At 46.0% G+C, this 12,465-nt stretch overlaps 1 protein-coding gene across 6 annotated transcripts in view; it reads left to right on the forward strand.

The window, feature by feature from the left end:
- TSC2 (TSC complex subunit 2) overlaps window positions 1-12,465 on the forward strand; it is a 32,646-nt gene that overhangs the window by 14,917 nt on the left and 5,264 nt on the right. Inside the window, exons 27-36 of one of the 6 annotated variants that reach the window (XM_082064197.1) lie at window positions 2,324-2,455; window positions 4,038-4,202; window positions 4,599-4,751; window positions 5,077-5,189; window positions 5,442-5,663; window positions 6,461-6,676; window positions 8,332-8,400; window positions 10,570-10,730; window positions 11,060-11,562; window positions 12,383-12,458. In XM_082064197.1, coding sequence (XP_081920323.1) covers window positions 2,324-2,455; window positions 4,038-4,202; window positions 4,599-4,751; window positions 5,077-5,189; window positions 5,442-5,663; window positions 6,461-6,676; window positions 8,332-8,400; window positions 10,570-10,730; window positions 11,060-11,562; window positions 12,383-12,458 — 1,810 coding nt within the window. The remainder of the gene's footprint in view (window positions 1-2,323; window positions 2,456-4,037; window positions 4,203-4,598; window positions 4,752-5,076; window positions 5,190-5,441; window positions 5,664-6,460; window positions 6,677-8,331; window positions 8,401-10,569; window positions 10,731-11,059; window positions 11,563-12,382; window positions 12,459-12,465) is intronic. The other 5 variants (XM_082064198.1, XM_082064199.1, XM_082064200.1 and 2 more) reach the window with 5 other exon arrangements.

The raw sequence follows: 12,465 nt of genomic DNA on the forward strand, positions 1-12,465 counted from the left end.
CCAACCAAGCCAACAGTCTGATTGTACAGATGGGGGCGTTGCTGGCTGTTCTGTAAGCCTGTGCAGTAAGGTGGGGGCTTTTGTTGTTAATTTTTGAAAATCAACAGTTCTTTCATGTTGATGTGTGTCAGTACAATGCTACCAGAAGTAACAGAGAAGGGTAGTACCAGAAGTAACAGAATACCATGTTCATATTGATAGCGTTAACTTCTTTTGATAGTTGATCTGCAACGACTGTTTAAATGATTGCCGGAGAAACTGTTGTGATTAGCAGCCTCTATAAATGGAGCAATCCAGTGCTGTTTTTCTGCAGTGTTGTCTGTCAGGTTGAGGTGCTGAGTGGCAGACAGGTGCCTTTTGTGTATCTGCATGTCCTGAGCCTTTTTAGAATTGTGAAGCTATTATATCTGTTTTAAGCAAAGCCTAATATCTTTGGAAGTCAGAACTTACCTTGCCAGCAGTCTTTCAAAGTGTAACAACATTTGCTGGGATAGGACAACACTCCTTGGCAGGCATTTGGGGTTTCTCTAACATCCTTTTACCTGCAGGGTTTACCTAAATTGGTGCACTTAACTTGCTTCAGTGTTAATGTGCAGTGAACACACAGTGGCATTTGAACCCTGGGGAAAGTGCCTCTACTTCAACTGCAAGGCTCAGCGAGTATCTTGCAGTGAAGAAACACCATCCCTGCCCCAGTGCTACAGCTATAAACCCTGTTTTGTGTTTCATCTCTCCCACATCCTCCTCTTTCATTTGGAAACTTGGAAGAGAAGCCTTTTGACACCCGTCTCTCAAATCAGAATTTCAACTAATATTTTTTTTTCTTCCAAAAACCTGTTAAATTCTCCCAGGTTGGAATACTACTGTAGCTAAAGGCTTTTGCTAATGCTGCTGGATCACTTTGCACAGAAATCTCTGCCGAGGAGCGTGGGCTGTACTCGGCAGCAACCTGAAGCGCCAGAACGGCAGGAGCCGCTGCCTCCGAGGCTGCCCCAGCTCGGGTTCTAGCCAAGCCAGGGAGAAAACAGCTTCGAACAGAGATCTGTGTCGTGCTCGAGAAGCTTGTGTGCTTGGTTTTCACGCCTTAAGGCCAAAGAATAAGTTTCTGTGCCCTAGCTGAGGTGCTGGGTGTTGCAAGACATGAGATCCCAGCCGTTCCCAAGGTTGCTGGATGGCACAGTGTTGGCTTTGCTCTCTGCAGGCACCTCCTGGCCCTTTTAGGGCCAGAAATGATCTGTCAGAGGTTTCTGGGAGAAGAGGAACAAATAGTGATCCCTCCACATGGCTATCTGAAATATAATAATGCACTGAAAGGGAGATAGTGAAGAAATAATGTTTAGAAAGAGCCAGAAGGGTTAAATGAGTATCTGCATTTCATACAGGGTGTTTCAAAAAGACAGACCCAATTTGAAATCACTGCCTTTTGAAATTGGGTCTGTCTTTTTGAAACACACTGTATATGGAGGTGTGAACTGCTGGACCCCCTGCCATGTTCAAACTGGCTCTCAGCCAGGCATGTGGCTCAGCTGCCACTAATTAAAGGGCCTCTTAGATGTTAATTGCTGTCATCTCCCACATGTAAAGGCTCCTTGTTTGACTGAAAAGTGTCACGCAGTCCAGCATCCAGCCTGCAGGATATTTGTCTTCTTGCCCTTCTGTCTGTGTGCTGTGGGAAGGGTCTGTCTCCATAGATGGGCCGAGTCTCCCCAGTGTCCCCAGCTGAGCTTAGGGACATCCCTGACTGGCCCTGGGTGATTTTGGGATTCAGGGTAGGAGCTCAGGTTTGGACCAGGCTTAGCAGAGGTAGAGCTGGGTGATGTATCCCTTTGTCTCAGAAAAATGTGCTGCTGCATGGTGTTGGTAAAGCTCACGAGGATCTGCTCTTTGGACGTAGTCAGGTTTTTAGTGGTGCTGAAGTGGTGAGTTGGTGCAACGTGAGAGGTGGTTGAACTGCACAAAACTTCTCAGACTTGGAAAACTTGTGCCAAATCAGCATTTAGGGGCTCTTGCCTTTGTTTAACAGCGCAGTATTCCAACTATCATTTCAATCAGTTTTTTGTTTTAACTTGTACTAATTTCATTTGTTTTGTAGCGCGTTTAAAATCTTGTTTTCAAAATGTGGTTTGTCTTTTTAATGCTTTCAGCTCTGCTTGTTTGTACGTTTTAATTTTTGTTTTCCTTTTTTGGCATTTGTTTGATTTTACATCACCCTCCGGGATCCCCCAATATTGACCCTGTGACCTGTGATCTTTCAACCTACATCCCTACAATGATTTCCTCCCTTCCTGTGACCTCTTTTGGGGCTTGGTGCTTCTCCACCTAGTAGTTTAAGACTAGCCAAAAATGCAAAGCAAGGCTTGAATAACTCTCCTCCAGTGAAAGAGCTGAAAGAATCCTCTGCAGTTGATGCCTTCCGATCCCGCAGCATCAGTGTGTCTGAACATGTGGTCCGCAGGTAGAGGCACTTTAAATGGGGAGGATCCAAGAGCGGCTCAGCCCTTGGAAATTGTACTGCAAGGGTGGGTGGATTTGCATGGGGATGCTTGCATGACTTTGGTACGCAATAAAAAACTGGCCTTGGTTTTGGGAAAGTATCATGGACCTCCCGTGGCTTCCCAGCGCCAGCTACTGGATGGTCACATCGCATCTTATGTTGTTACTGGTCACTTTGCCCTAATCTCTAATGCTTTAGCAACAAAAATGTCTATTTTAAAAGTCAAAATGTTGAACGGGGGGACACAAACAAACAAACCAGCACCAAAGAAAACCAAAGGAAAAAGGTTGCATTCTGTTCAAGTGAGTCCTGGGTAAAAGTCGCTAAAACTTCAGCTTTCTGAGCAGTGGCTTGCCCGGGAGAGGCTTTTGATACTCTGCGAACTCCTGTACAGGCCAAACTGTGTGGAGCAGTTCTGGCCTCAGCTTGGGGTTTGTTCTTTGAGCCAGAGGGAGCTGACACAAGTGTTCTGGTCTCAAGGTGTGACGCCGTGAAAGCCTTAATTTGTGTTTCTGTAGAGCAGTTAAATAAATGCTCAGCTCCTTACGAGCTGTTGCTTTCACAACTAAAGAAAAGTTTTGGTCGTAGACGTTGATTTGCTCATGTGAAAGATGAAACAATTAATGCTAGTTTTTAAAGCATCTTTCTGGGTCACTTCCATTGAGTGTTAAACTGCAACATGTTGGTTTAAAGTCTGAACCCGTCGGTGCCTTGATCTGTAAGGACTGCTGTCAGTGGAACTGTGGTGCTATTTTTGACCATAACTATATGGTAGTTGGGGGAGAGACACTGAAGTGACTGAATTGTGAATACAATTCTGGCACTGCATTCTCTAATATCCCCATTAACCTATGGGGATATTAGAGAACTGATGTTCTTCTCTCACATTCTTATATAAATGTAAATATGTAAATTTATGTGTAAACTTGGGTGATTTGAAGGCAGAGTTGCTTTCTATTCTTGTGCCAGTTTCCTGTTCAGAGTGCAATTTTTTTCTGTTTCAAGTTAAATTAGGTTTTATGTAGCTATTGAATTTGGAGGGAAGAAAAAAATTCAAAACATGAAAGGGATGCAGCAGAGAAAAAGCAACAGTCAAGTCTGGAGTGCCCTGATTTGTGGTTCATGGGCAACATCTTGCCTGGGAAACTCTGCGGGTGTCGGGATGCTTGCCCTCGCTATGGCTCCTGTAGATCCTATAGATCCGCGGACTTGGAGCTGGTGCTGCCACTTGCTCTTTGCTTGGTGCACTTGCCCATGGGCCTCCAACATCAGAGAGCAATGGCCTGTTTAACGCAGCTGACAGACATTAAAATGTTTCTCAGTCTCTCCAGATAAAATATGCTTTCTGCAATGACAAGCTGCAGAGCTTGAGACTGATCCAAAAATGTTTTGATTATGTCGTGGGTTTTGGGTTTAACATCAGGCCACCTCTCTGATCTGGCACATGCATGTATCGCAGGGTGTTGCGCATCACACTGTCTGTCGGGTGACAGGGACAAGCATTTTGCAATGTGATCTGTCAGTTGGAAACGTTCTTTTGTAGTCGGATACAAACATCCATCACTAGTTCAAGCCTGGGCTCTGCAGATGAAAATTCAATGGCTCAGGCTGACGACAACTTAAAAAATCTCCACCTGGAACTCACGGAGACCTGTCTGGACATGATGGCTCGATACGTCTTTTCAAACTTCACAGCGGTGCCTAAAAGGTAGGAGTCACCTGGTCACCATGGGAGAGGTGCTTTTGTTTGCTGGATAATCGTGTCCTTGCTGGATAATCAGAGTCTTTGCTACAGAACCGAGTGTCGTGCCAGCTGCCTTCACATGGGGGGCATTTACTTTTCTTGTTAGCCCTTCCCAGGAGGAGACATGGAGCTCAGACAAGGCTCGTTCCTTTCTGCTCTGTGATACGTGTCCAGTAGTTCTGCTGTTGGTTGATATTAAATTCAGCTCATCCCTTGTCCTGATGGATGACGTTGATGATCCCAGAATATGTTAAAAATGCAGTATAAAGAGGGAAATCGGGCAGTAGCTCCTGTATAGTTATGTGAGATAAGTCCCCTGTTCCGCTGCAGCCCCAGAGTTCATCACAAGTGTGTTTCCAGGTCTCCTGTGGGCGAGTTTCTGCTGGCTGGAGGAAGGACGAAGACGTGGCTGGTTGGTAACAAGCTGGTGACCATCACTACAAGCGTCGGAACAGGGACAAGGTCCCTGCTTGGCTTAGACTCTGGAGAACTCCAAAGCAGCACAGAATCAAGGTAAAATTTCCTCCCATTTCTAGAAATTTCTACCTAACAAAGTCACTTAAACCACTCATACAGTGCATCTTTTTAGGTTTTCCACTTACCAGAAGAGGAATGTCTTATTTGTCCAGGATGAGTGATTTCACTGTCAGTATCACCAATATTGTCAGGCACTGGAACAGGCTGCCCAGGGCAGTGGTGGAGTCGCCATCCCTGGGGTTCTCAGGGACACGGGTTAGACCTGGACTCGGCAGTGTTGGGTTAACAATTGGAATTAATCATCTTAAAGGTCTTTTCCAACCAAAATGATTCTATGATTTTTTCTTTTTTTCCTCCATAGCTCAGACCCTGTTTTGCAAGTGAGACAAACTAAAGAAGCTCCAGCAAAACTGGAATCCCAAGCCGGGCAGCAGGTTTGCAGAAGCTCTCGCAACAGAGTCCGATCCATGTCAGGTAAGTTCCTGTCCTGGAGTCTTACTGCCATTTCTGGGGCCGTGTTTGCAGGCTGAGGTGTACGAGTGCCTCCTGAAGAGACCCGTGTCTGATCTGATCTCGAATCTGGACCTGTTGGGTATTTAATAGCGAGGAGGCAGCAGCAGCTTCCTGATGTTGTGCGTGCATCTGCTAGAGAAGCTTAAAAGACTTATTCTGAAATATTTTTAGTGCTAAGCATGGCTCTCCCTTCTGTTTTGTGTCTCTTGCCAGGTGGTCATGCCTTACGTGTTGGTGCTTTAGACAGCTCAGCCTCCCATTTGCCCACCGGCTCCGTTTCCCAAGGGACACAGAGTCCTCCTGCTCCTGCACCTCGGTCAGAGAAGACTAATCCTGCTCCGCAGACGTCTCTGCAGAAAGAAAAAGCAAACTTAGCTGCATATGTCCCACTGCTGACACAGGGATGGGCAGAAATCCTCGTGCGCAGACCCACAGGTATCTTAACCTGAGTGTGGAGGGAACTCTTTTGATAGGATAAGAAACCAGAGCCTGGTTGAAGAAGAAAAATCCATATTTAGTTGCAAATGGGTCTCTTTGTTGCTCACTGCCTCTTGAAACTAATACGTCTGATACTTGATTCTTTGGAATCACACTTTAATGTTTTAAATCTTAAAAATACCTGTGTGAAGATTGAGGCGAGGACTTAAATTTGTATATTAAATACTGTTACAGCAATAGAGCCAGGTAATATCAACCCTACTTTGCATTTCCTATTTCTACACAGCTCTGCAGTCTCTCTTGAAAATCTGTCTGTGTTGTGTTTTAGCTTCCCATGCTAGATTAGAGATGGATGAGGATTATGACTGAAGCTGTGAGGGAAGGAGTAATGACATGTTCAGAGTCAAAATTCTTGAATCTTGGTGTGTTACACAACATTAACAGGGAATTGCCTATTTCAGCTGAAAGTTGCTTTGTGAGAAAATAACTGACCTGGTATCATTAATTAAAATACCTGAGTGTTTTGGCTGCCTTCTGGGAATCTGCTGTAGTAATGAGTTACCAAGGAAGGTGTTTGAAGAGCTTGGAGTGAAGTGCTGAGCCCTGGGAGCTACTTACTGAAACCAGGAAATGAATCAAGTGATTCTGCCAAATATCAGGAGAACCGAGATCTTGTTCCGTTTTGATTTTTACTTGCAAAATCCAAAACAATTTGTGCTTTATTTCGATGTGAGCTGTACAAACTTTCTGGAGTTGAGAGCACTTAATGCTCTTCCCTAATATTCCCTCCCCAGGTAACACCAGCTGGCTGATGAGCCTGGAGAACCCGCTCAGTCCGTTCTCTTCAGATATCAACAACATGCCCCTGCAAGAGCTCTCCAACGCGCTTATGGCCGCAGAGCGTTTTAAAGAACACCGCGAAACGGCTCTGTACAAATCCCTGTCTGTCCCCTCCTCCAGCCTGGCCACCGGCACAGCCAAACCGTCTCTTCTCCAGCGGTCCAACACAGGTGAGGGCTGGCCGGCCGGCGGCGTGTCCAGCAGCCTGGCGCTGGTTCAATCCATTGGAGTTAGTGCAGCGCTTCTAGACCAGTGAAGTTAGGAGCATGAGGAATAGCAATGAGAAGGGGAATCAGTCCCTAGAAGTTTTAAGTGAAAAATTCCCTTCCTCCTTGCTCCTGATGTTCCAGCGGAAAAGTGCTTCTCAAAGAGAAGAACGAGGAGTAATGGAAATTCTCTGGGGGACGTGTGTGTTTTGTGCTGTTTCCCAAATGAAAATGAACCAAGTCGTGGATCTTTTCCCTCTTCCACCTGTCTGGGGCTGATCTGGGCATCCCCCATGGGCATGGATCATCCCCCGCAGCATTTCCATTTCCATTTGTCTGCAGCGCGGGAGTTGGTGTTTGGCCCTGGGAGAGTGGCCTGTCACAGTGTCACAGACCTTGCCAGCCAGAGCCACGTAATTGCCACTGTCCTTTACAGCATGAGATGGGCAAATGCAAATCCTACTGGCTGTGGATTTATTCCCCTCTTAAAAGGACCATTTAACCTTCAGACCAGTGCAGTTGAATTGCAGACAAGTGCACTTGACTATCTTTCGATGGCTTTATTTTAACACAGTGGCTTTGCATCGTGTTTACTTTGGTGCTAGTTCACTTCTGAAAGAGCTGTTGATGTTGGGAAGTTAGTGCTGACCGACAGCTGAAATTTCATGTTATTTTTTTCAATGTAATCCCTGCTCAGAGCTTTTATCACCAACAGCTGCCGCTGGGGCTCTCGGCACTGCTGCTGCTGTCGGAGCTGAGCAGTGCTTACAGCAGACAAGGCTTTTCTGGGGAGGTGGCATCAATGGGGTGGATTGTTTGGAAATTCAGTCAAAATGCCAGTATTCAGGTTTGTTTTAAACAGGGCAGGGTATGATTTTAGGATTTCAGAATGTGTAAACACAAAATTAGAGCCAAAATCAGATTATCACCTTTTTTAAAAAAAGTAAATTCTTATCTGTGAACACTTAATTATTGGTTCCTGTGGATTTGCGGTATTTAGGTGGTAACTGAGTAGCTAAAGAGTGGCCACCCGAATGCCCCTCCTGGGACAGGCCGAGACAGTCGTTTTGGCCACATCTTGTGAGCACAACTTGTACAGCAACCTGGCCAGAGCTGGCTGGGGAGTGGGTGTTTTGAAGAAGTTTTGCTGTCAGACTGTCACATACATGTTGGTTTTTTCCTCTTTAGAGGTTAAATCTGCTTGAATTATTATCCGTATTTTGACTCTTCAGACTATTCTGTGTGTTTAAAAACGACTTTTTGCCAGAAGCGTGTAGCTCAGGAGAAGCTCAGGCTGCTTTCCCATGTGTGCCAGGATGTCACCGAGGAATTTTCTGTTTGAGAAGCTCACAAGGATGCATTCTTCAAAGCGAGCAGCACAAGTCTGCGTTGTCTGAATGTGTTTCTGCCTCCTTACTCACCCTGAGGCCTTGTACCCTTCAAGTATCCCTTTGGCATCTAGTGAGCTTATCCCAGCTTGTTCTTTCCTTTGTTTTCATTTATCTATTTATTTTAAAATAGGCTCTTGGTTATATTTTAAACTCTGTGCTTTTTGATTTTTTTTTCGTATAGTCTCTCCTTCCTTTTGATGTAGCTGCTCACTTGGTTTCCCTTTGCAGTGGCCTCTTTCTCTTCCATGTACCAGTCCAGTTGTCAAGGGAAGTTGCACAGGAGCATATCCTGGGCAGGTATATTTATATATCTTTAAGGACAAAAAAAAAAGTATTGCCATAGAAGAACACCTCTGATTCATAGAAAATGTATCCCTCATACTTCATGTTCCCTTTCCATGTCTCCTGTCTGTACCCAGCCTCATTACTCTCAACAAATGGATCTTGACTAGCATGAGAAGTCCAAGCCAGATCCAACATTTGCAAGCGCAGGCGATTCCTTAAAGCAACTTCTGTTTTAGCTGGGGCGGGTTGTGACTCGCGAGGCACAGCGCTAACTGGCCTGTCAAAATGGCTGAGTGGCTTGGTTAATTGAATTATTGATTTTCAGCTGTGTTTTACAATTGGCTTTGTGTTCTGCTAAATGTAAAAGCTCCCACTTGTGAGAAGGGCGCAGTGTGCTCGGGACACCCACCCTCCAGTGAACCCCGTGTCAGCTGCAGGAATCCGGCACAATTGGTCATTGAAAAGAGAAAAGGAGCTAATATACATAGCTTATATATATATTTTTATATATATATATATGTATATATATATATTAAAAGTTTGATGTTACAATGGATGCTGGTTAAAAGCTTTTTAAATAAAAAAAGAAGAAATATATTTCAGGGGAATACCTGCTAAATTCTGGCTTTTTGGAGGCTCTAGAGTACTGTCAAATCTTTCTCCACTTCAGTAAAATTGACTTTGTAATTAAATGAAGTGGAGATCAAACCGCACACCGTATGAGCACAACACCTGCATTGCTTTGATAATGGGCGACGCTTTGTGCGTTTAATTAGAGGGTTGGAATGTGTTGCTGCCTCTTTCCTTCGCTGGAAAATTCTCTGCAGAGCAGCAGGTGTTGGTGACTGCGGGTCCTTGGTGACACGGACCACACAGAGCAACCCTGAGGTGCTGCAGGGAAAGATTGTCCTGTATTTCTCCTCTGCTCATATTATTCTCTTTCCACCTGAAGAATAATTAGCGAGTGCTGGCATTATTTCAAACCAGCAGCAATCTCGGCAGTGGTGTAAGAGCGAGGGGAGCTGGGAAGCACTGGGTGTGTGCAGGTGTGTTCTGGCTTGGACAGCTAACCAGATCAGCACGTTGTTTGGGGGTGTTTGGTTTGGTTTGGTTTTTTAGAAGGTATGTGTGTGCAATGCTAACTCTTAATTGCTTCTTTGAAATAACTTTGATCCTGCGAGCTGAAATCAATCCAGGAAAAGCTGCTTTAGTGATTTTTAAATTTTTTTTTTTTCTTTTTAATTTTGCTGATTTTATTTATTTTTTGTGTGTGCTAGTTTTATTTTTATTTTACTTTGGAAAACAAATCTTGGCCTTTCAGATTGGTCTTCCAGTCCCTTGTGTGCATAATGGGAAGCCTCCTGTTCTCCAGCCTTTTCCTCAGGACAAAAACCAAAAAGCAAGGCCAAGGGGTCAGACTCATCCCGGTGGTCAGGGCCAGGTCAGACGCTGCGGTGACCCCGTCCCCTGCGCAGGGCTCCCCGAGCTCTGCGCTCGGTGCGGTTCCATCAGCCCTTGGGCTGAGCAGATGCCACGTGCAGGTTTCCCAGTATCGCTGCAGTGCATGTGTGACTCTTGCTCTCTCGTCCTTTCGTATGTCTAGGGCTGAATTGTTTCGCTTCTACTGAGACATACTAGGAAAACTGCCAAACTGCAAGGAAATGGCTCCTCCTAAAATCTCTTATCTCCTTCTAGGCCACTACAAGGCACAGGAGCATTGCATTTCAATACCAGAAAAACTGACTTGTTTTTGCACACTTGCATAGAACTGATGTCTTCATTGCCTGGATAATGATGAGCTTTTAATGCTGGTCTTGTACTTCCTCACATCTCCGTAGTTCCTGTCTGTCCTGGTAACCCAGCGTTGATGTACAAGGTCCCGTTTCCTCATTCCGTCCCCTGCTTGTTCATCAGTAACAATTGGACACAACCGCACTTATTTTTGACCAAAGCAGCCGCAGCCCTTTGCTGGGAGGGTAAGGTGCTCAGTTACTCTGTGCAAAAGGGGAGCCAGGAGCAAGTCTGACATGACAAGAAATGCAAGAACCAGAGCGCTCATTGAATGTGGCCCTTCTGTTGAAATCCCGTAGGGAAAAGGCTGGTGTGTGAGAGGAGTGGACGGGGACCTGCCGGGCTGTGCCGCACTCCAGGCTTCAGTTCTTCTGCCTTGTGTCTCGGTAGAGTCGGCCGTGGTGCTGGAGGAAGGGAGCCCGTCAGAAACGGAGCTGAAGGAAACCGAGTCCCCGGCTGAGTCTCCGGAGAGCGAGGACATTGAGACTTCATGTTCTGAACAAATCCTGAGCGAGGAAAGGTTTGGTAAACCCCAGGAGTCTTACAGCAGGGTAAGGAGGAACAGCTTGACCGATTCTGTTCCGTGTTGGACTCGATGATCTTAAAGGTCTTTTCCAACCTAAATAATTCTATGATTCTATGATACGCCAAAATCCACATGCAGTCGGGAGTGAGGGCTGGGCTGGCGGTGCAGGACACACACAGAGCAGCAGCAGTAAACATCTGGTTTGTGCAGGGTCCTCGCTCCGCATTACTTTGTGCTTGGCACCTTCTGCTCATCTTTCACGGGAGTTGTCGGGGGTGTTGTGGGCATTACTATTGTCAGCTTTTATTTTGCATATCAGGAAATCTTTGTTTCTTTGTTTCTCCCCTCTTTAAGTCCTCCTCGACCTCCAGCCAAGAAGAAAAATCTCTGAAGTCAGAAGACCTGGTGGAGGGTGGAATTCCCATCGGGAGGGTCCTGCCATCGGAGGACGGCCGGACACTGGAGGAACTTTCCTTCCAGCCGTCCCAGCCGCTCAGCAAGTCCAGTTCTTCCCCCGAGCTGCAGACGCTGCAAGAGGTTCTCAAAGATGCCAACGGCAGAGAAGGACCAAGGAGGCTGAGCACAGAAGTCAAATCGAAATCCCAGTCTGGGAACCTGGAAGGGGAAGGGCTGGGCAGGTGGCTGGGCAAGGGGGAGGACGCCAGAGCCGCGGGGTCAGGGGGACTGGATGGCACCGCTCCTGTCACCTCCCCTCGCTCCCCCTCGGGCCTCCGGCCCCGCGGTTACACCATCTCGGACTCGGCCCCGTCCCGAAGAGGAAAAAGGATCGAGAGAGATGCCTTCAAGAGCAGAACAGCAGCCTCCAACGCTGAGAAAGTGCCCGGAATAAACCCAAGGTGGGTGGAGGGGCTTGTCCGGAGCTGGAAGCGGTGAGTTTGGAATTGCTGGAGCCATGGCTGCATTTATTCCGGGAGTGTACTGGTTTTGTGGGACCTACAAAACAGCATCTGATTGAAAAGAAAGATTAATTGCCTGTTTTCTCAGGACCGAATACAGGCATGTTGAACCCACTACCACCAAATTAACTTTGTGACATAGAAAATGGGTCTCTTAAATGGCAAAATAGATAAATAGTTCCTTCATGTTCTTAATCTGTCCTACTTTAGGGTCCAAATGTGCGTGTGGCTTGAACGCAGGTCACCTTGGGTTAACTTGGCTGTGAACAGGATGAATTACTGGTCTTGCAGTTCAAGAAATAGAATGTGCAATATACTAAGAAGGGGTTATAATAGTTGCTTGTTGAGCTTTATATATTGCCTGTTGCCCCAGATTGCATTATGAGACAACCTTCATGGGGTTGAGAGCAGGTAAAATGCAAATGTCTGTAGAATCAGTTATCTGCCAGCCTAGAAATACCCGCCATAGCCTCGAGGCTGGAGCACGTTCCTTCTGGCCGTTCTGTTTACAGATTTGCCTTTGGAATGGGGAATTTGTTCAGCGGCCGCTGTTTGACACAACCATTGGTTTTTATGACAAGAGTCTATTACAAACCACGGGTAGTCCAGGCACCTAAAATGACTCTAGAAGATGAGTAATACTCTGTTAGCATTTTAATTGCTTCTCTTTTTCTTCTGTACATGATGTTCTTACATGCAGTGGGTCAAAATGGACTTCATTTTTATGGTAACAGGAGTTTTTTTCCCCTCTCTCCCTTAGCTTTGTGTTTTTGCAGTTGTACCACTCCCCATTCTTTGGTGACGAAAACAACAAGCCCCTTTTGCTGCCAAATGAGGTAGGCA

Source organism: Streptopelia decaocto, assembly GCF_964273445.1.
Source record: "Streptopelia decaocto genome assembly, chromosome: 13".
Taxonomy (NCBI): domain Eukaryota; kingdom Metazoa; phylum Chordata; class Aves; order Columbiformes; family Columbidae; genus Streptopelia; species Streptopelia decaocto.